The 19,679-nt window shown below is 48.1% G+C and overlaps 1 protein-coding gene across 5 annotated transcripts in view; it reads left to right on the top strand.

Moving 5' to 3' along the window:
• PTPRG (protein tyrosine phosphatase receptor type G) overlaps positions 1 to 19,679 on the top strand; it is a 773,938-nt gene that overhangs the window by 670,836 nt on the left and 83,423 nt on the right. For 4 of the 5 annotated variants that reach the window (XM_070777123.1, XM_070777125.1, XM_070777121.1 and 1 more), the window contains exon 13: positions 12,263 to 12,395. In XM_070777123.1, the coding sequence (XP_070633224.1) occupies positions 12,263 to 12,395 (133 nt within the window). The remainder of the gene's footprint in view (positions 1 to 12,262; positions 12,396 to 19,679) is intronic. The other variant, XM_070777122.1, reaches the window with a different exon arrangement.

Here is a 19,679-nt window from a genome sequence, read left to right as displayed (position 1 = left end):
CATTGCCATCAAGTGCTGGAGTTGGGGTCAGGGACAGTTTTCATCCAGTGGTCAAGGGAAGGGCATTTGAGTGGAGACCCCGGTAGTGAGAAGCTAGCTAGGCAGTGACTCATGGAAGAACATTGTGGGCTATAGGAGCAGCAGGTCCAGAGATCCTAAAGTGGGGGCTAATTTGGATCAGTCAGGGAGCCATCAGAGGGCCAGCGTGTCTGGACCCCCGAGATCAGGGATGCAGGATGAGTTAGAGCAGAGCTCAATTCAGAAAGGGGCTTGTCAGCCATGCTGAGGCTTGGGTTCTAAGCAGTGTGAAAAACCAGTGGTGGATTTCCCCAGCAGAGTTACTCATCTGATGAACTTTTCCAGAAAGTCATTTCAGCCTCTCTGTGGATGTTTAGGGAGGCAGGAATGGACACAGGAAGTTGAGTTAGGAGGTGATGACTGAGGCAGCTTGGACCAGTGTGGTTTCTCCACAGACAAGCAGTGGACCTGGAATTGATTTTCAGGCTTGAACAGTTACGCTTGCAGGCTAGGGGCTCTGGCAAAGTAGCCTTCCGAGCTGGCTCCTCTTAAACATTTCTTTGTCCACACTCCTGAAAAGCTCTCCAAGAGAAGAGCTTGAAGCTTTGGCAGTTTGAGAGACTGGTGCGGGTGGGGGCCTGGGATTCAGTCCAGGTGAGCGGAAATGAGTCCTTGCAGTGGCAGTCAAGTTGCTGGTTCCAGGGAGAGGGGAGCAGAAACAATTGGTAAAACCTGTGGAGGTTTCTGCCTTCAGATGCAGAACCTGTGAGTCTCCAGCTTCAACCCTGCACGCATCTGAGTGTCCACGATCTTGGCAGAGTAGCTTGTGGAGTCAGATCCTCCTAGGAGGCTCTGCCCTTTATTCTCACAGGGTCTTCAGGCCAGTCTTTTGCTCAGCATCCTCACCTGTAAGGTGGGCATAACTAGAGCCCTTAGTGCAGATAAACGGAGCCACCCTTCTTGTCAGTGACACGGGAAGAGGAGCTTCACGCAGCCTGAGATCCACAGGACAGCAAGAGCGACTATGAGGCAGCCCCTTGCAGGTCTCCAGCAGTCATCCTGAAACTTTGAAGAGCAGGCGGAGACTGTGGTCCCCAACGAGCTGGCACTAGAAACAATCTCCAGAAACTCCAGTCTGCCCCCAACACTGGTAAAGCAGAGCTTCTACCTTTCCACCTTCGTCTCAATGGGAGCGTCCACTTCTTCCCAAAGTCAGAGGGATCGTCCTTTAGAATTTCAGGTAGTTCCAATTTGAGAGTGGTGGTGGGGCTTGATTAAGCCAGAGATGAGCAAACTTTTTCTGCAGACAGCCAGAGAGCAAACATTTCCAGCTTTGTGGTCTGTAAGTCTTTGTTGCAACTATACCTCTTTGCAAGGTGGCATGTAAGCAGCCTGAAAGACCCCACAAATGGGCGGACGTGATTTGAGTTCTGGTAAAACTCAGTTTTCAAAAACAGACAGTGGGCATGATTTGATCAGCAGGCTATCATTTGTTGACCCCTGTGGCTTTACACAGAAATGTGTGCGTGTGTTGCTCAGGCATGTCTGACTCTCTGCGACCCCATGGACTGCAGCACACCAGGCCTCCCTGTCCCTCACTGTCTCCCGGAATTAGCCCATTGCCCATTTGTCGGTCACGTCCATTGAATCGGTGATGCTGTCCAGCCACCTCATCCTCCACCACCCTCTTCCCCTTGTGCCTTCCGATACTTTGGCCACCTGATGGCCAGCTGACTCATTGGAAAAGACCTTGATGCTAGGCAAGATTGAAGGCAAATGCATGTGTGCCCGTTGGTTAATAAAAGATATGAGTAACTTGAGGGTAAAACCCCATGTTGTGCATGACCCCCGAGGTCTCACTTTGCCTCGATCCATCTTGCCCATTTCTCCATCTGCCTCCTCCAGCTTGGTGTTTATTTTTTTAAACGAAATCCCCATCATTTTAATGTTATTGGCGACTTCTTTTAAAGACTCTGGATGTACATTTGTGTAAATCTGTTCCACATTTATTTTTTCTTCGTGTTAAAAACAATTCTTCCAGTCGATATTTAGTCTCTTCAAAAAAAGCATTAACGTTAAACAAATTGTGTTTTTTTTTTACCAGCATCTCCAAAAGGCTTATTTAAATCCCCTTGATGTTTGATAACATCTTTTCAAAAAATCCTATGAATAGTATCTTCAGTATTAACTTGCAGGGAAGAACAGAGAACGATTCTCTAGAAGAAAGGGGCCAGTTCAGACACATACAGGAATCAGGCAGGTAACAGCCAGGGTCCCTCCCTCAGCAGCCACAGCCCAGATGTGGTGAAGACACCCCCAGAGGCCAGTTGATGCAATACAGTGTTCTTGGAGTACACAGCATGCCCCAGCAGTAGCATCTCAGGGTGGGCACAGTCTACAAACTCATCATTTAATGCTGGGGTTTTCCCTTTTTTTTCCTCATACCTGGGAAACTCCTTTTTCAGACTGCATCTTGCTCAGAGCCCCATTATGTAAACACTCATTCACTGAAAGCTGGCTGAGTGCCTCCTCCAGTTCAGGGGTCGGGAGAGTACAGTCTCCAGACCAGATCTTGCCTTTGACTGACTTTGGTCCTAACCCTGAGCTAGGAATGGGCTTCCCTGGTGGTCCAGTGATAAAGAATCTGCCTGTAATGCAGGAGACTGAGGTTCGATCTGTGGATCGGGAAGATTCCCTGGAGGAGGGCATGGCAACCCACTCCAGTATTCTTGCTTGGAGAATTCCGTGGGCAGAGGGACCTGGCAGGCTACAGTCCATGGGATCACAGAGAATCAAAAGGACATGACTGAAGCAGCTGAGCACACACGTAAATCTGCAGTAGACTCAGTGAGCCAGAGACTTGGGGCTGCTTTCCTGCTCTGACTCAGAGTCGAGGGTGCTAAGATCCAGTCACCTCTCTCCCTTGGGCAAATCTTGAGTACCTCTTGGGAACACTTACACTCTAAGGAAACCCAGCTTGAAAATCTTTAGAAACAATTGCATCGCTGCTTAATATTTGTTCCATGCTGGTGATGTGTGCGCTAAAAGCCAAAATGTGATGTCACTTATTCTACACAACCCCAGGGGGCCTCTGCTGTCTTTGTGGCCCTTAAACCAGTGGGAAAACTGAGGCGTGCATGCTGAGTTGCTTCAGTTGTATCCAACTCCTTGCAACCCTATGGACTGTAGCCCACTAGGCTTCTCTGTCCATTCTCCAGGCAAGAAGACTGGAGCGGATTGCCATTCCCTCCCCTAGGGGATCTTCCCAACCCAGAGATTGAACTGGTGTCTGTTAAATCTCCTGCATTGGCAGGCAGGTTCTCTCCCACTAGCATCACCTGGGAGCCTGAGGAAACCAAGGCTCAAAGGTTAAGGAATTTGCCTGAGCAAGGCATGGCGAGACGGGGGGTCAGACACAGGCCCTGAACCCACCTGGTGCTGCTGGCTTCCTGCCCTTGGGGCTTATTCGCCAAGTGGGCAAATAATTCAAATGAATTATTAATTATTAAGTGAATATTTGAATGTGTCCTTGTAAAAAGAAACCATTTTTTCACTTTTGGCACAGACTCTCAAGGTCACCTAGAGATGAGCGTGTTCCCTTTCCTCACAGGGATATTTGGCAATATCTGGAAACGTTTTCGGTTATCATGACTGAAGCAGGATCTGCTCCTAACATGTAATGGGAAGAGACCAAGGATACTGCTGAACATCCCAAGACACAGACCAGTCCCACAACAAAGAATTTCTTAGTCCAAAATGTCCATAATGCCATGGTGGAGAAACTCAGATTTATAGGTTAACATAAAGTTCCTTTTCAAAGATGTTTACTTGGGAGGAAAAAATAGGAGGTAATTTAAGGTCAGAAATAAGTAGCAATACAGGCTCATGAATACAGAGCAGACGTCATGACTGAAATTCAGCTGGGATTTATGGGGGGAGATGCTTCATGCTTTGTTTGGTTGGCTTTTTGGCTCTGCTGGGTCTTAGCTGCAATGCGTGGGATATGCAACCTTCCTTGTGGCGTGCAGAATGTTCAGTTGTGGCTTGCGAACTCTTGCTCGTGGCATGTGGGATCTAGTTCCCTGACCAGGGGGTCGAACCTGGGCCCCCTGCACAGGTGCACAGAGTCCTAGCCACTGGCCCACCAGGGAAGTCCCTGCATGCTTTATTTAAAGTAATCAGACCAGGATCTTGTACGGACTGTCGTCGCAGTTTCCAGCCTTCCTGGTTTTGTTGCTCAGGCTCCTTTTGTGGGGAGAACTCTTCTACGTCATATGGCTTGCCCCGGCTCCTGACTGATTTTCCCACAAGTGTTGAGAAGAACTAGCTTGGGTGCCCTGAAGGCACCAGTGTGGTTTCGTTTCCTCCTAGAAAGTGTCTGGGTCCTTGGAAGTTTCTGTCTGTCACTCAGTGATCCCGAGACTAGGACAGATTGTATGTATACCTCTTGATGTAGGAAACCAGACCTCACCGAGAACAAGCAGATTTTCAGAGAGGCTGGAGCAAAGGATCCGGGGGTAAGGGGCTGTGTGTCTGGCATGAGTCCTGGTTAATGGCAGAGACACATGATGTTGCAGTGAAGCATCTATGGTGGTGATTTCCAGTAGATTGGGACCCAGGACCTGCTGTGTTTATGGAACTTGAATTAAATTGGGATTTACCAAGTGCCTTCAGTGTTCCAACGCTTTATTGAAATACTTGCATTGTTTTGAGTCTGAGCTCTGTGAGAAATGGTAAGGGGGTTTATTGATGGCAACTCCTAGTCGTGATGTAAATGGAGAGACATGATGGATGCTGTAAATCGAGCTCAGACACGGTCATGGGAACATGAAACCCATGTTCCGTTGCAGGAGAATATATGTAGTTGTGACTCAAAGTCATGTCTCTTCAACAGCAGTTTAGCTAATGCCAGGGCTTCAGAAAATAAAGACAAGTTTTGCGGCCCTATAGAAAAGCAGCTTTCTTTTTACTTTACAACTGTTATGGGTGCTAGCGCAAAACTCGAAAAACAAAATAGAAAACAACAAGTGTTGTTGAAGATGTGGCAAAACGAAGACTTTTGTGCCCTGTTGAGGGGAATGTAAAATGGTGTAGCCACTTAGGAAACAGTATGGAAGTTCTTAATAAAATTAAACATAGAATTGCCGTATGATCCAGGAATCCTATTCCTGGGTATTTACCCAAAAGGATTGAGAGTTGGGTCTTGAAGAGAGATTTGAACTGTCATGTTCCTAGCAGTGTTATTTATAGTGCCAAGTTTCCAAGGAATGGAAACAAGCCACATGTCCGATGACTGATGAATAGATAAACAAAATGTGGTATATTCAGAGTGGAATGTCATTCAGCTTTAAAAAGGAAGGAAACCCTGTCACAGGGCTACAACATAGATGAACCTTGAGCCAGTCACAAAACACACACACGTGCGCGTGCACACACACACACGCACACACACGAGGCCACTTACATGAGTTACCTAGAGTAGTCAGGTCATACAGAAAGTTGAATGGTGAATGGTGGTTGCCAGGGGCTGGGGCTGATGGGAATTGTCATTTCATTGGTACAGAGTTGCAATTTTATAGATGAAAAATAGATTCTTTGAAATCACTTGAGCAACACTGTGATATGGTTAACCCTACTGAGCTGTACTCCTGGAGATGGTAAAGATGGTAACTTTTATGTGTGTTTTAACACTATTTTTTTTTTTTAAGTAGCACCGTAATTCATAGCTGCAGCTGGTTTTGAAGGAGTGGCATTACCCAAACAAACACAGTCTAGTTTTTTGTGACTTAAACCCAGCTATAGATTTTGAGTGTGCAGGTTGTCCTGCTCTCAATCTCCCTTGAAATGTGACCAAATCCACCTTTCCCCAGCCCCTGAGAGTGGCCTGTCGGGATCCAAGCCCCTTTCAGTATTGACCACATAGAGGTTCTTGTCCCGAAGCAGAAGTTGAGCCCTTCCTGCAGGGTAGGAGGCGTCTCCTACGGGTCCATCTGATATTTCCCTGCCTGTAGCATTTATAGTACATTGTACTCCGTTTTTATTTGCTTCTACTGGGATGAGAGCCAAGCCAGTAAAAGGCAAACAGCATTAATTCAGTGATGACATATGCCACTGAAAACTGTTTTTCTTTTCTTTTTTTTTTTTTTGAGAAAGCAGAATGGAAGCAGTTTATTCAGATTCTTGTGGATGCTGAAATAAAAGAGGAAGATGATCTGTGGGGAGGTCATTCACCCTCCCCCGCCCTCCACACACAAATGCTCAACAAAGATTATATATTAGCATTTTGCTCTACGTTTCCACTGGAAGATGTTTCTGAAACTAAATCATTCTCTGAGTCCCAGGCCTGCCTGGCCTGACATCTTCTGACCCTCCTAGCAGCCCCTTATCTGCACATCACATCCATGGGAGGAGAAGGGGGCATAAGTCGATACCCGCTTCCCATTTTTATCCTTTTACACAGAACAGCAAGATGCAGCCCTGGAAAGAGTATGAAAGGGTTCTAGGTTCACAAAGGGGAATGGCCCATGTTGTAAAGATAGAGCAACAATCTGACTCACTTCTCATTGGTTGAAAACTAAAATCACTTTCAGGATAAAAGCTGAATTGGGAAAGCTGCCTGGTACACCCTCTCTCTTGAGTCAAGTTGATGTTTTCAGAATCCTGGTCAGGAGTTTTGTTAAACCATGCTTTTTGCTTTTGATGATAAGGCTTTTACAAAAGCATTATCATGTGATAAGGTGTGTGTGTGTGTGCGTGGCCCCCAGGTGTGCGTGCGTGTGCGTTCCTGCTGCTTCCTTGCGTCAGAGTGCCATATTGCAGATTGGAATTCGACTGGCCAGAGGGAGCTGGCCACTGGACCCAGGGATAAAGAAAGCAGGTCTTATGTTGTGTTAGGGAGTGGTGAGGACTGTGGCAAACGAGTGAGCCATAGCTTGTCTTAGAGAGTATGCGCCTTGCTTCCAGCTGATGTTTGCCATCTGGGAATTCAGATCTGTGATATGGGAGATTTTGGATAGTTTTTTTGTTTTTTTTTTTAATTTTTGATTTTGATTTTTTGCTGAACTCTATTGTTTATGAAATCTTGGCACCTGCCTCTCAATTTAATTAATAATTCCCAGGGGAAGGGGTGCCAACCCACACATCTATGGGCTGCCAGTTCACACTGTCCATGGCAGGCAGGAATGGCTGGGCTGGTCCTGCTAGTAAGACCAAAGCAACTGGACAGATCAGAGATGGGGGCAAGAAGGTGCCATGTTAACCCAGCAATCCTGCACTTGTCCTGGTGTCAGGGTTCGGGCATCACAAAGAGAGGCAGACTCTCCTGGAGCTGGGCAGCTGGGCTCTGCTAGACCGTTCAGGAGGTAGCTGGGTTACAAGTGAGGCTCTAAATACAAGTGAGCTGCTCCTAACTGTTCACCCACTCAGTCATGTCTGACTCTTTGCAACTTCATAGACTACAGCATGCCAGACCTCCCTCTCCTTCATTGTCTCCCAGAGTTTGCTCAAATTCATGTCCATTGAGTTGGTGATGCCATCCAACCATCTCATCTTGTATCGTTCCCTTCTCCTGCCTTCGATCTTTCCCAGCATCAGGGTACTTTCTACTTCTAACAGTTGGGAGCATCTAATTTTATCAAAGTCAGCAGTGTTGCCTGGTTGAAAGGAAGAGAAGAACCACTGTTCTCTGGACGCAGGTACTGGGCTGAATGCTTGGCTGCTCAGGGCCGTCTTTCTGAGGATGCAACCTTTGCAGTCACACAGCCCTGTGCTCAGAAGGCCCTGTGTTTACATTTATGTTCTGCTGTCACCTCTTGAAACTCTTCAGTAATTTTGAAAAAGAGGCCCCATGATTTCCTTTTGCATCTAGCATAGTCTGCTTTGCATAGGTTATTTTATTTAATTCCCCTAAGTCCCTCCAGAGGTGAGTGTTGTCCTCTTGTTTCCCCTTGATAGAGGAGCGACCAGAGGCTCAGAGACAGTCACTTACCCAAAGTCACAGAGTGAAAAAGGCATGAGGCAGGATTTGTAGTCAGAATTTGCAATCCTGGAGGGCAGGACCTTGGTTTCTCTGAAAAGTCAGTAGTATGGTCTAGTGTTTGGGGCCTTGGCATGGGGAAGATTGTTGGGAGACCGAGGGTAGGGGAGGAAGTGTAGACCCAGCTCAGGTGGCAGGTTATGTGTTCCGAGTTAGTTTCTAGTAGTTGACTGTGTGATGGCACTTTCTCCTTTGAGGGCCTGCTGGGCCATACCTTGAGTCAGGCAACAGGACAAGTGTTTCTTCCTAAAGCATGGCAAGAAGCTCTAGTCTTAGGACAGACTTTGAAGTTCTGGCTCTTCTCTGGTGGTCACCTCACAGGCTGCCCCCACTGCCAATGCCCCCAGAACCCACCCGAGGTTCTTGTGATTGCCACGCGTGCCCTCGTATATTACAGGGGATTCAGATTCTGCAGACACCTGACGAGTGCTCTGCATCTGCCTGGTGCTATGCTAGGGTGCTGAAGAGGGAGAGGATGGTGGTGGTGATGATGGTCGTCACAGTTGATAATGTTAAGTAGGTGCTTATGGGGGCCAGGCAGCACGCTAAGGGTTTTATCAAATTAACTCATGTAATTGTCACACCCCCCTCCCACCCCATTGTAGTGGGAAGTATCATTATTTCCACTTACAGATGGCAAAACTGATGCCCAAAGAGCTTAAGTAACTCCCCAAGTGTTGCATGACTAGGAAGAGACAGAGCTTTATTACTGTTCTATACGGAGACCATCGGCCTGCTCTGCGGGACCTTACAGTAAGAAATAAGAGAGCGCTTGAACTTACATGTGCCGTAAGAAAAGTGCATGATGACGATCACCATAGCGAAGATTAGAGGATTTATTTAGTTTTTGCTCAATGCCAGGCACACCTCTAAGCACTCTGCTTGTGTCTTGAGTTTTCCCGCCACATCAGGGAAATAGGTTCTTGTCTCCCCATTTTATAGATGAAGAACTCCAGGCCCCAAGTGATGCCAGTTATCAATTACAGGTCATGTAGAAAGTGGCAGAGCCAGGGTTCAAACCTGTAATCTCTACTGCACCTTCCAGAGAGCACAGACCGAGGGTTTCGGGAGGCTTCACAGAGGAGGTGATCCCTGCACCTGAGCCAGGACTGAGGGATCAGGAGGAGCTTCCAGGGATAGGATGGAGCAGTGCTCCCGGACAATGAGCTCAGCAGGGTCAGAGGTTGAAAGGTGGGATCATGGCCCAGCTGGTCACTGGATGGGTGGATGTGGCTGGATCCCATTGCAGCAGAGATGAGTAGCAGGAGACGATGGGGTCGGGGAGGCCACTCATGGAGGACCATGCTGTCACCAGGGGCAGGGCGGGATTCCTCAGGAGGAGATGCGCATGACTGAGTGGCCGTGGAGTGACATTCCAGGCTCCTGGTACCATGAAGACAAAGCGGGACTCTGAGTTTTAACATGCAGTCAGCTTTGTTGTGCCCAAGTGGAAATCCAGCCGCACTCCTATTTTTGCCTGGCTTTTACGTAAACGACCTAGGCAGATCCCGCTGCCTGCCGTTAGTCCAGGCGGAGACCAAACTGCTGTCAAAATAATCCTTAGATTTTTCTCTTTCACTGCCAGCTGTTGCTGGTCTGAGTTCTCTTCCACAAATGCCACCATTCAAGGGGCTGTCTTGAAAGGGACTTCAGATAAGTTTACTCCTTCAACCTCTCAAAAAAAAAAAAAGCGCTCACACAGGCGTGATGAAATGTTAGAAACAGCTCAGTTGTGAAATCTGAGGGAGTTTGGGGCGAGGGTCATTCTCAGTGGTTTGAGGATGAGCAGGATGTGAACTTTGCCTTCTGCCTCCTCCCCGCCCCTGCCTAACCATGCAGTGGCCCAGACAGGAAGCCTCTTCTGTGAGAAGGAAAGGAAAGAAATAAGACACTGGGTATGCCCGGGCTTCCCGGGGTGGAAAGTGAGTTCCCTGGTTGTAAGGCGTTTATGTCAGCCCTCCTGCCATATTTTCCATTAAGGGCACCATCCTGGCTTTGAGCGTCTGCACCACCAGCCACATAATTACCTGTCTGGGCTGCCCCCTGCTGGAGCCCTGCAAAATTCTCATTTGCAACTCGGATTCTTTCTGCAGCCAGTGACCAGAGCTTTGCAAAGAAAGCATGGTATAGAAGGAGAGATTGTACATCTGACACTTGTCTGCCTCAGCTTACAATCTTGCAGGACATGTCCTGTGGCCTAAAACCGGTTCCCTTAATCCAGCCTACAAACCCTGGCTGATGGGGCCTCCAACTCCATTTTGGACCCCCACTTCATCCTCATACCCCCTCTACTTCAGTGCTCTCTCTCCAGAACACATCCATGCTTGCCTTTGACCTGGCTAACTCGCCTTCATCCTTCAGCTGCCATCTAAACATCAGAAAGCCCCCCCAGAATCTCTGGGCTGAGACCACTGTTCCCCTGGACCCCGTGTGCTGCCGTGGCATCACTTTCATTTATTCCAATTGCTTGTTCATGCATCTGCTCCTCTCCCTTTAAATTCCCACCCCACAGACACAGAGTTGTTCCCGTCTGACGTCTTCTTGCCTCCACATCCCGTCTCAGCATGCCTGGCACGCAGTCGGGACTTGTCAGGTAGATGCTAACAGAAGCCTCTGGGACATGGTGTCACGAGAAATGGGCTAGCATGGTTAGGGAGGCTCTTTATAAACCTCCTGTGCCCTGCTGAGGTTTTTCATCAGTGTGTGTGCCTCTGTCTCGTCACCTGTGAGCTGGGCATGCATCTGGTTCTGCCTGTGCATGAAACAGAGGAGGGGATCAGGGTCAACTGCATTTGAGGAAACCCAGTAAAAAGGCTGTAACCCATTTCTTCCTCACTCCAGGTCTTGCCTCTTTAATAATCTGCTCCCAGGGCCAATTATCTCTTTCCTACTCAGCCCACCTCCTCTCTCCTGGAAACCCAGCCTGATTAGCCCTTCACGTAGTCCATCCAGCTCGGGTGCTCGGGGCTGGCTGAACGCTGGCCTCATTTCTGCAGAGCAGGAGGAATCCTCGCTGAGCCCTACAGCCAGTGGTGGAGGTGTCTGTGGGCTTCTCCCCGCGATCAGGGAACCTTTGCTTTCTCACCACGTGCTTCTCCTGACCGTCTCTGTGCTCCTGGGCTCTTCCCAACCCCACGCCGCCCTCAGCTTCCTGTGGACCACCTGGAGATTTCCAGGCATCGACCCCACTGTTCATAGACTAGGTTCTCACCTGAGTCTGCTGGGAACTTGTGAAGATCCTTGGGACCTGAGAGAGAGGAGGAGGAGCTGCTGGGGTAAGAGGTGCTAGCCGACCCGAGAGAATCCTCGACTGTTCCGCAAGCTTCCCCTCTTAACCCCCAGGCTGGCTACTGTTGAGTGGCCGATGTGTGCTGGGAGCAGAGAGAGATGTGGCTGCCTCTCTGAGAGCCTTTAGAAGGATGGGGTGAGGGGGCAGGCGGGAAATGGGATCAAAGGAAAAGCTTTTGAACCAGATTTGAGGGAAAATGGGTTCTCTGGGGATCTGGGTGGTGGGAGCTGATGGGCGGAGGAATCTGGGTACTTCTGCAGGGGTGTGCTTGAGTCCTGCTCCTTCCCCTTGGCCGGGAGACCGGGGGATCCACTCGTGGACAGTTGTCCCACCAGGACTGTTAGGGAGGGTGGTTTTCCACAGCAGGACTAGAGGAGGGGGTAATGGATACTGCTGCTGCTGCTGCTAAGTCGCTTCAGTCGTGTCTGACTCTGTACGAAGAAATATACACCCGATCAGTCACAGACAGTTGTCTTAGTAAAACCCATCTTTCCCTCCCTCCCTCCTGCCCTGGCAAACCTGCCAGGCTCCCCTGTCCATTTTCCAGAAGCGGGCTCCGAGCTCCTTTCAGACCCGAGCACATTTCTTCAGTATATCCAGAGGCCACTCAGGGTCAGTAGTGTTCTCAGAACGAGGCTGGGTCTCTGGCATCAGCTCAAGTCTTTTCAAAAACATCTTGATCTCTTATCTTCAAACCCATCCCACTGGTGACTACGGGGTGCAGCCTGCAGAACAGGCCCCGCTTGGCTTGGGACTCCCCAGGAAACGGCGAGGACAGTGGTTTGCCCCTCATCACCGGGCAGCCCCGTTCTCCAGAAACCACCCAAAAGTGGGGCAGAGTTCTCTGGCACACTCAGGCTCCCCTGGCTCCTGCGCTCGGCTCGCCTCTGCCCTCTAACTGGCACGGTTTCTCTTTGCAGCAGAGAAGAACACCTCTGGGATGATAAGCCGGCCTTCCCCAGGGAGGATGGAGTGGATCATCCCTCTGATTGTGGTGTCAGCCTTGACCTTCGTGTGCCTCATCCTTCTCATTGCTGTGCTCGTTTACTGGAGGTGAGTCGCCAGGCAGCCCTGGCGTGCAGCTCGGGTTCCATTGTCAGCACGTGCCCAGTAAAGGGGGCTTACGCAAGGGGAGGGCACGCCCACGGCCTCTTCACTTAGAAAGGTAAGGTGGCTGCGGTACTTCTTGTGTTACCATCTGGGAGACCCGCTTTATCTGCAAGCAACTGGAGATACAGAGCCACTGTTGACATTAAAGCACCCATGATGAGCTCCTAGAATTCAGTGCCAGAGAGGCTTTTGCTCAAAAATCAGGGAGATGGCGAGTTCAAGTACCAGCTCTGCTACTTGGTGGCTACAATTCCCATTTCTCACTTTGAGCTTTAGTTTCTGAACCTGCAAAATGAGTTAATAAGTTTCCGAGCTTTCCCAGTTTCTCTGAGACCATGCTCCACTTTGTCAGAACCACGTAATAGCTCCTCTTGACCTTAAAATTTTCTTCATAGCCTTTTACTGAAAATTCAATGATAGAACATTTATCATATTCTGTGGCATTTAATACACATAAGATAAAGATGGCTGATGGTAAGTCATCCTTATACTAGCATCATCCTTGAACTGGTTCTCACTGCTTCCCGAGGGAAGCCTATTTGAAGCTTCTATTTAAAAGTTGTCTTTTTCAGCTCCACACTGTCAGCCAGTTTAACTGAGTGAGATAGGCTGGCCCACTTGGTTGCCCTGGCAGGCTTCACCTCTCAAACTGATGTAGGAAGCTTCTGCCCTTTAACAAGCTTCATCAGTAATGAACAGGCGTCATGTTTCCCTCCCTTCTTTCCATTCATTTGATGAATTTTGAGCCCCTGTTGTGTGCCACTCTCCTCTTATGGAGCTCACATTTTAGGAGAGGAGACAGGGAATAAATAAAGCAAACAAGATGATATTAAGTGTACAATGAAAAAAGTCAGTCTGGAAGGTGGAGGGGAATGCTGAGGCTTTAGGGTGAATGGTCACAGTGGTCAGAGTGGTGGTGGTGGTTGTTGCTTGGTTGCTAGGTCATCTCTGACTCGTTGCGAGCCCATGACTGTAACCCTCCAGGCTCCTCTGTCCATGGGATTTCCCAGGCAAGAATACTGGAGTGGGTTGCACTTTTCCTTCTCCAGGGGATCTTCCCAACCCAGGGATCAAAGCTTCATCTCCTCTTGGCAGGCGGGTTCTTTACCACTGAGCCACCTGGGAAGCCCTCAGAGTGGTTAAAGAAGGCCTACCTGGTAAGGGGTATTTGTCCAAAGGAGTCAAAAGGGCTCCATCTCGGGCAGGTTCCAAGCAGAGGAAATTGCATGTGTAAAGGCCCTGAGGCAGGAATGTTCCTGCTGTGTTCCAGGAAGAGCCAAGAGCTGTGGCTGGAGCAGGTGAGTATGGGGGAGAGAGTGTAGGAAAGGGTATCAGGAAGAAACAGGATAAAGGGGAGTTGGCTCATGTACAGCTTTGTGAACACTCCAGACCACTGGAACACATTGCCTTTTACCATGACAGAAGGAGTGTTTGGTAGAGAAGTGTTGTGATCAAGATTCCTTGGCTGTGTTGCAAAAAACACTGAAAAGGAGCCGGGGCAGAGGCAGAGAGACCAGCTAGGAGACTGTGGACTTGTCCAAGAAGGAGTAATGCTGGCTCGGATGAGGGCAGCCATGCAGGTTGTGTCCTGATGGACTGTAGATACATCCTGAAGGTGGGATCAACACAATCTGTGAACAGATGGTGTCCCTGGGTCTTTTCTCAATCGGAAAGGTCAAGGGAATAAGGAAGGGTTCATCTGAGAGCTTCAGCTGGTGTCTAAGGGTAACCATGGTGCTGTTCGAGCTATAGACCAGCTAGGTGATAGCTGACGTTGTGTTTCAGGGTGAGCCTCGGAACACTAGACTCATGTCCCTGTCACCCTTTCTTCGGGACATATTGGTTTTCGAACAGATATTGTCTGGAGCCCACTGATTGGTACATCGGAGGCTGCCTAACATGGGTTAAACTGAGCAGCTGGAGGTAACGAAAGGTCTGCACGCCCTCCTCTTTTCTCTGCTTGGTGCTGTGTGGTTTTAGTTGCAGACTCTCCGCAGGAAGGAGCAGAGAGGACCCACTGCTGCCCCAGGCTTGGTAACCCTACCAGCTCCAGTGTGAAAAAGTTCCTGTTCCCAGTAGTTCTAGCACAAACCTCAGTGTTATTTCTGCTTGGCCCACCTTGGTTCTCTGCCTCCCTGATAAGGGTCATGCTGGCCACTGAGGACCATGGCTATTTGGTCAAGCAGATGTGGATACCAGGCTGACCAGACAGACATGTTGATAGCAAGCTGCTTACAGGAAGGGGCTGTGCAGTGTCATCAAGAGAGCTTTTAAGGTCCTTCCATTCAAGATGTATTTCCCCATGAGAAATTCATACTGTGTATACTTTTGAAAAACTCAGTGAGTCTGAATTGCATTCGTATTGAATAATATATTATTATTTCACGTTTCAAGTATGTTTATAATGTTTTGTACATGTTATTTACATGTTAGTTAGTTACTATTAGTTGCTCAGTCGCATCCAACTCTTTGTGACCCCATGGACTATAGCCTGCCAGTTTCCCCTCTCCGTGGGATTCTCCAGGAAAGAATACTGAAGACAGTTATCGTTCCCTTCTTCAGGGGATCTTCCTGACCCAGGGATCAAACCCAGGTCTCCTGCACTGCAGGCAGATTCTTTATCATCTGAGCCACTGGAGAAGCTGATAAACATATTATCTGTGTATATTCAAAGCTTGGTTTAAAGTAACGAGAGGTTTGCACCTCCTTCAGTAGGTACTGCCTATGAGTTGAGGTGTTTCTTGTTGTTTTGGAGGGCGTTTTTTTGTTTTTTGTTGTTTTTTTAACAACGTTATTTATTTACTTTTGGCTGTGCTGGGTCTTTGCTGCTGTGTGCGCATTTCTTTTGTTGCAGCTGCTGGGGGTCACTCTCCAGTTGCAGTTCAGAGGCTTCTCTTATGGAGCACAAACTCTAGAGCACGCAGGCTTCAGTGGTTGCAGCACATGGACTGAGTCGTGGTTCCCAGGCTCTAGAGCACTGGCTCAGTAGTTGGGGTGCACGGGCTTAGTTGCTCCGCAGCACATGGGATCTTCCCAGATCAGGGATCAGACCCGTTGTCCTGCACTGACAGGCAGATTCTTTACCACTGAACCACCAGGGAAGCCCTGCCTGTGAGTTTTTACCAAACTCCTAACATGCCAGTACACAGGAATGAGTGCCAAGGAGAAACTTCTTTCAGAACAAACAAAGTGAAATTGAATTAGCATCAGGACAGATGAGTTGACCAAACATGAGAACACCTAGAGGGAACAAGGATCTTTTTTTTTTTCTTTTTTCAAAATTTTTTTTCTTTATTATTAACGTGAAAGAGAGATGTGTTGGGAGAGTACACAGAGAAAATGCATACGTGCTGAAGGGAACGGGTGTTCCCCTCTAGCGATGTGGTTTTGAAGCTAAAACAATAGTGCTCCTCTCCTGCCTTTGAGGCACCGTGAGAGCAGATGGTTGGCAAGCAGCCTTGACATAAGTAGAGCACGCAAGCAGATCAGAACCTCCTGGAGTGTTTCCTCAGGTGACAGGCCTGACGCTGAGATTTCAAACCAACTCTCCATGGTGGCGGTTTCCATAACCGAGGACTGAGTGTTCGCAGCTATTGCTGTGGTTTCTGCGTGTTCACTGAGGCTGAACTGCATGGCCCAGAAGTGTAACCCTTCACTCCCATTGGCCAGACATGGTCACACAGCCCCAAGGACACGGGAGAAGTGGGAGCGTACACTGGTATTCATGGAGCACCACCAGAAGTGTCCTCAAATGTTGGCATTATTGGGTTGAGTATTATTGGGTTTCTTGAAAAGGACACCTTGGGAGGCCAAATACTAGTTTTGTTACATTTGGCTAAAACTGAAAAATAGAGGATAGGAAGCCCAGGTGGCTCAGTGGTAAAGAGCCCACGTGCAGCGCAGGAGACACGGGAGATGTCAGTTCCATCCCTGGGTTGGGAAGATCCCCTGGAGAAGGAGATAGCTTCCCACTCTAGTATTCTTGCCTGAGAAATCCCATGGACAGAGGAGCCTGTTGGGCATGGAGTCTCAAAGAGTCAGACCACAGCTTAGTGACTAAACCAGCAAAAAGTACAGGTGGAGACCTCATATATTTTTGTCCACTGGAAGGTGTACAGAGGTCCATTGGGGACTATCTGAGCAGTATTTTTACAGGTATCAACATGGGTTTGTGGGAGAAATTTGTTTTGAAACATGGTTGGCTGAGATGTTACTAGTAGCTCTCTCTCAAATTCTCCTTGCCAGGGTCCGCCTTGAAGAGATGTAGTCAAATCCCTAACAACGCAAAAGTTGGTGCAAAGCTAGAAATAAGCATGCAGGGCATTTGGGGACAAGGAATAGAGTGGTGGGGCGGCTAATAAGGATAAACTCGAGGAAAATCGTGCCTCCTTTTACAAGCGGTGCCCTGTGTGTGCCTTTTAAATAGTGCAGCCCATGTCAGCGTGCGACACTGCAGAGCTGTAGTCGTTGCTGTTGAGATGAGGGAGGAGAAATCAATTCCGTACTTTTTAAAGTGTGCCATTTTGGCGCTGTTCCTCCAGACAGTAACAAAATGCACCTTTTGAATGACTACAAAGTACATTCCGAGAGCTCTAGCCCCCGTCTCACCAAGACAAGCTGTTTATATGGCACTAATGTGCTGGCGTTCCTGAAAAGATTGGGAGCAGCCAGCTGCTGCCACTCAGAAACAAGAGGAAATTTTGGAGAAGGTTTCTTTGCGATTTGCATCCCTTAAGGCTGATGCTGGGGAAAGAGCTGTACACAGGACTTTATGCTAGGGCACACACGTTGTTTGTTTATTACCTTATTCCATGGAATAGCTTAATACCGTGTAAGTAAGACATTAGCGTCCACTTAGAAGGACCACGAGGGAAGTCCCTACAGTTGACCTTTGAACAACGCAGGATTAGGAAGATATTTTTTTTTTTTCCTGTAACCTTGAGGAAAATTGCTTTGAAGGTAGCTCTTCTCTCTCTGATGAGCAAAGAAAGTCTGACCCCTGAAACAGCTTCATACATCTTAAGGTCTAAACAGCCAAGTGTCTTACTGAATATTCAGCAAATCACACATGTGCTATGTGGATTGCGTTGCCACCTAATTAAACATTCAAATCCTAGGAATTATTACATCCATTTTGCAGATCAGAAAACTGAGGCTTGGTAAAATCACAAGTGAGAGCATTCATCTCCTGGATTTGAACCCAGCCAATGTGACTTCAGGTGGCACAGTGGTAAAGAATCCGCCTGCCAACGCAGAAGATGCAAGAGATACAGGTTCAATCCCTAGTCGGGAAGATCCCCTGCAGTAGGAAATGGCAACCCACTTCCGTCTTCTTGCCTGGAGAATCCCACAGACAGAGGAGCCTGGAGGGCTACAGTCCATGGGGCCTTCATTGCCCACTGTGTGAATCGTTACATTATTTTGCCTAGATGAGGAGTAGCTTGTCTGGAGGCATTCTCTTCCTTCCACAGTCTGTTTTTATAGCTCATTTGCTTGTTGAAAAGATCTGAGAAGATCTTATGATTTGGGTCTGCCAAAGTCGCAAAGGAGAAAACTTGAGGACCGGCTCTATTTTCAGGTGTTTAAGAAGCAGAATAGATTGTGATGCTGAGTAATACCACCTTCCTGTCCCATTCTTAGTCCCAGCTAATCAGTGCTATCTTACTTTGATGACAAATTGAGCGTCTCATTGACCATAATTGTAGCTTGGGAGAGAACTTTCCAGAAGTGTAAAACAGCTTTTCTTCTCAGATTCAGAGAGAACTGAGCTAAGTACAGAGACTCCGAAACAGCAAACCAGAAAGTCTTCAGTGAGAATTGTGAAAAGTAACCCCCGTTGGTTGAAGTTTGGTAGTAGAAGGATTTCACTTTCTGGTCTGAGAAATCCACATCCCTCTTGAGCACACAACTGAGCCGTCTGTAAATTCCACGGCACATCAGTCCACATAAGTTTAGCTTCATAGGCAGGTGGAGAAAGGTCTCTCTTTTTACTCTCATCTTTAGACTCCCAGCAGTTTTGCCCTCTGTCGGTGCCTCCTCATTTAGAATGCTGTTCGTGAAAGCAAGTGTGTTTTGTTGACACTGCAATTTTTCTCTCTCCTAGATGTTCAGGGGGAGACAGTGTAATAAATAAGAAGGGACATAAACCGCAAATGTGTGCAGGGTTTGAGTTGGCATGACAGAGGCTCTGGCAAACAGACAGATGCACATGAGATCAAGTGTGGGCATATGCCGACATCCTTCTTGCTGGAGGAACGGTTGACCACGTGTGCCTAGCAGAGCTCGGGTCCCTCCTGGATTCCACAGTAGCAGCAGTGACGCTCAGAGCACTGTGAGCCGTGTGCAGGCTCTCCGCCCATCTGCTCTAGCAGCGGGTGCTTCCAAGCCTGCTCTCCAATCACTGGATTTGGCTTAGACATTTGTCTCCCACCCCCATCCCAGGAAGGTCACAGAGGAGCTGGGGCAATAGCAATGATTCCTCCCGTGTATGACTATGAACAAGCTAGCGAGGAGGAAGCATGATAATAATGTTACGATAATAATAATATTATTATTATTAAATAATAATAAGCACAATAATAATAAGTCACAGCAGCCAATAGTGGTGAATTAGCACAAAGCAAAGTGGCCTGACTGAATCCTCACAGCAGCCACGGGTGTTGGCCATGGTGTTGGGGACTGTTCCTTCCTTCCCATTGAAGGAAACAGTGTCCACAAAGGGAATGGACTTGCCTAGAATCACAAGCTAGTACCTTTGAGAAGTGCAATTGACCTTGTTTTATTTTTTTGGCTGTGCCATGCAGCATGTGAATTCTTAGTTCCCTGACCAGGGATTGAACCCATGCTCCCTGAGGGGGAAGTGTGGCTGGAGTCTTAACCACTGGACCACGAGGGAAGTCCCTACAGTTGACCTCTGAACAACGCAGGTTTGAACTGCAAGGATCGACTTTGAGTTTTTTCTAGTAGTCAACACTGCAGGACTATGCAGTCTGGTGTTTGGTTGAATCCAGGGAATCACAGATGTCGAGGAACTGTGGATACAGAGGGCCAAGTGCATTGCATGCAGATTTTTGACTGTGCAAAATGTTGGCACCCTTATCTCCATGTTCAAGGGTCAGCTGTACTCAAACCTAGGCCTTTGTTTTGTTTTGTTCACCTAAAAGACCCTTTATAGGTGGTTCACGTATTCCTTCCTCCCTTCATTTATTCGAAAACATTTCTTAAACA

This window comes from Bos indicus, chromosome 22, assembly GCF_029378745.1.
Source record: "Bos indicus isolate NIAB-ARS_2022 breed Sahiwal x Tharparkar chromosome 22, NIAB-ARS_B.indTharparkar_mat_pri_1.0, whole genome shotgun sequence".
NCBI lineage: Eukaryota > Metazoa > Chordata > Mammalia > Artiodactyla > Bovidae > Bos > Bos indicus.
This window is presented reverse-complemented; position numbering and strand designations above follow the sequence as displayed.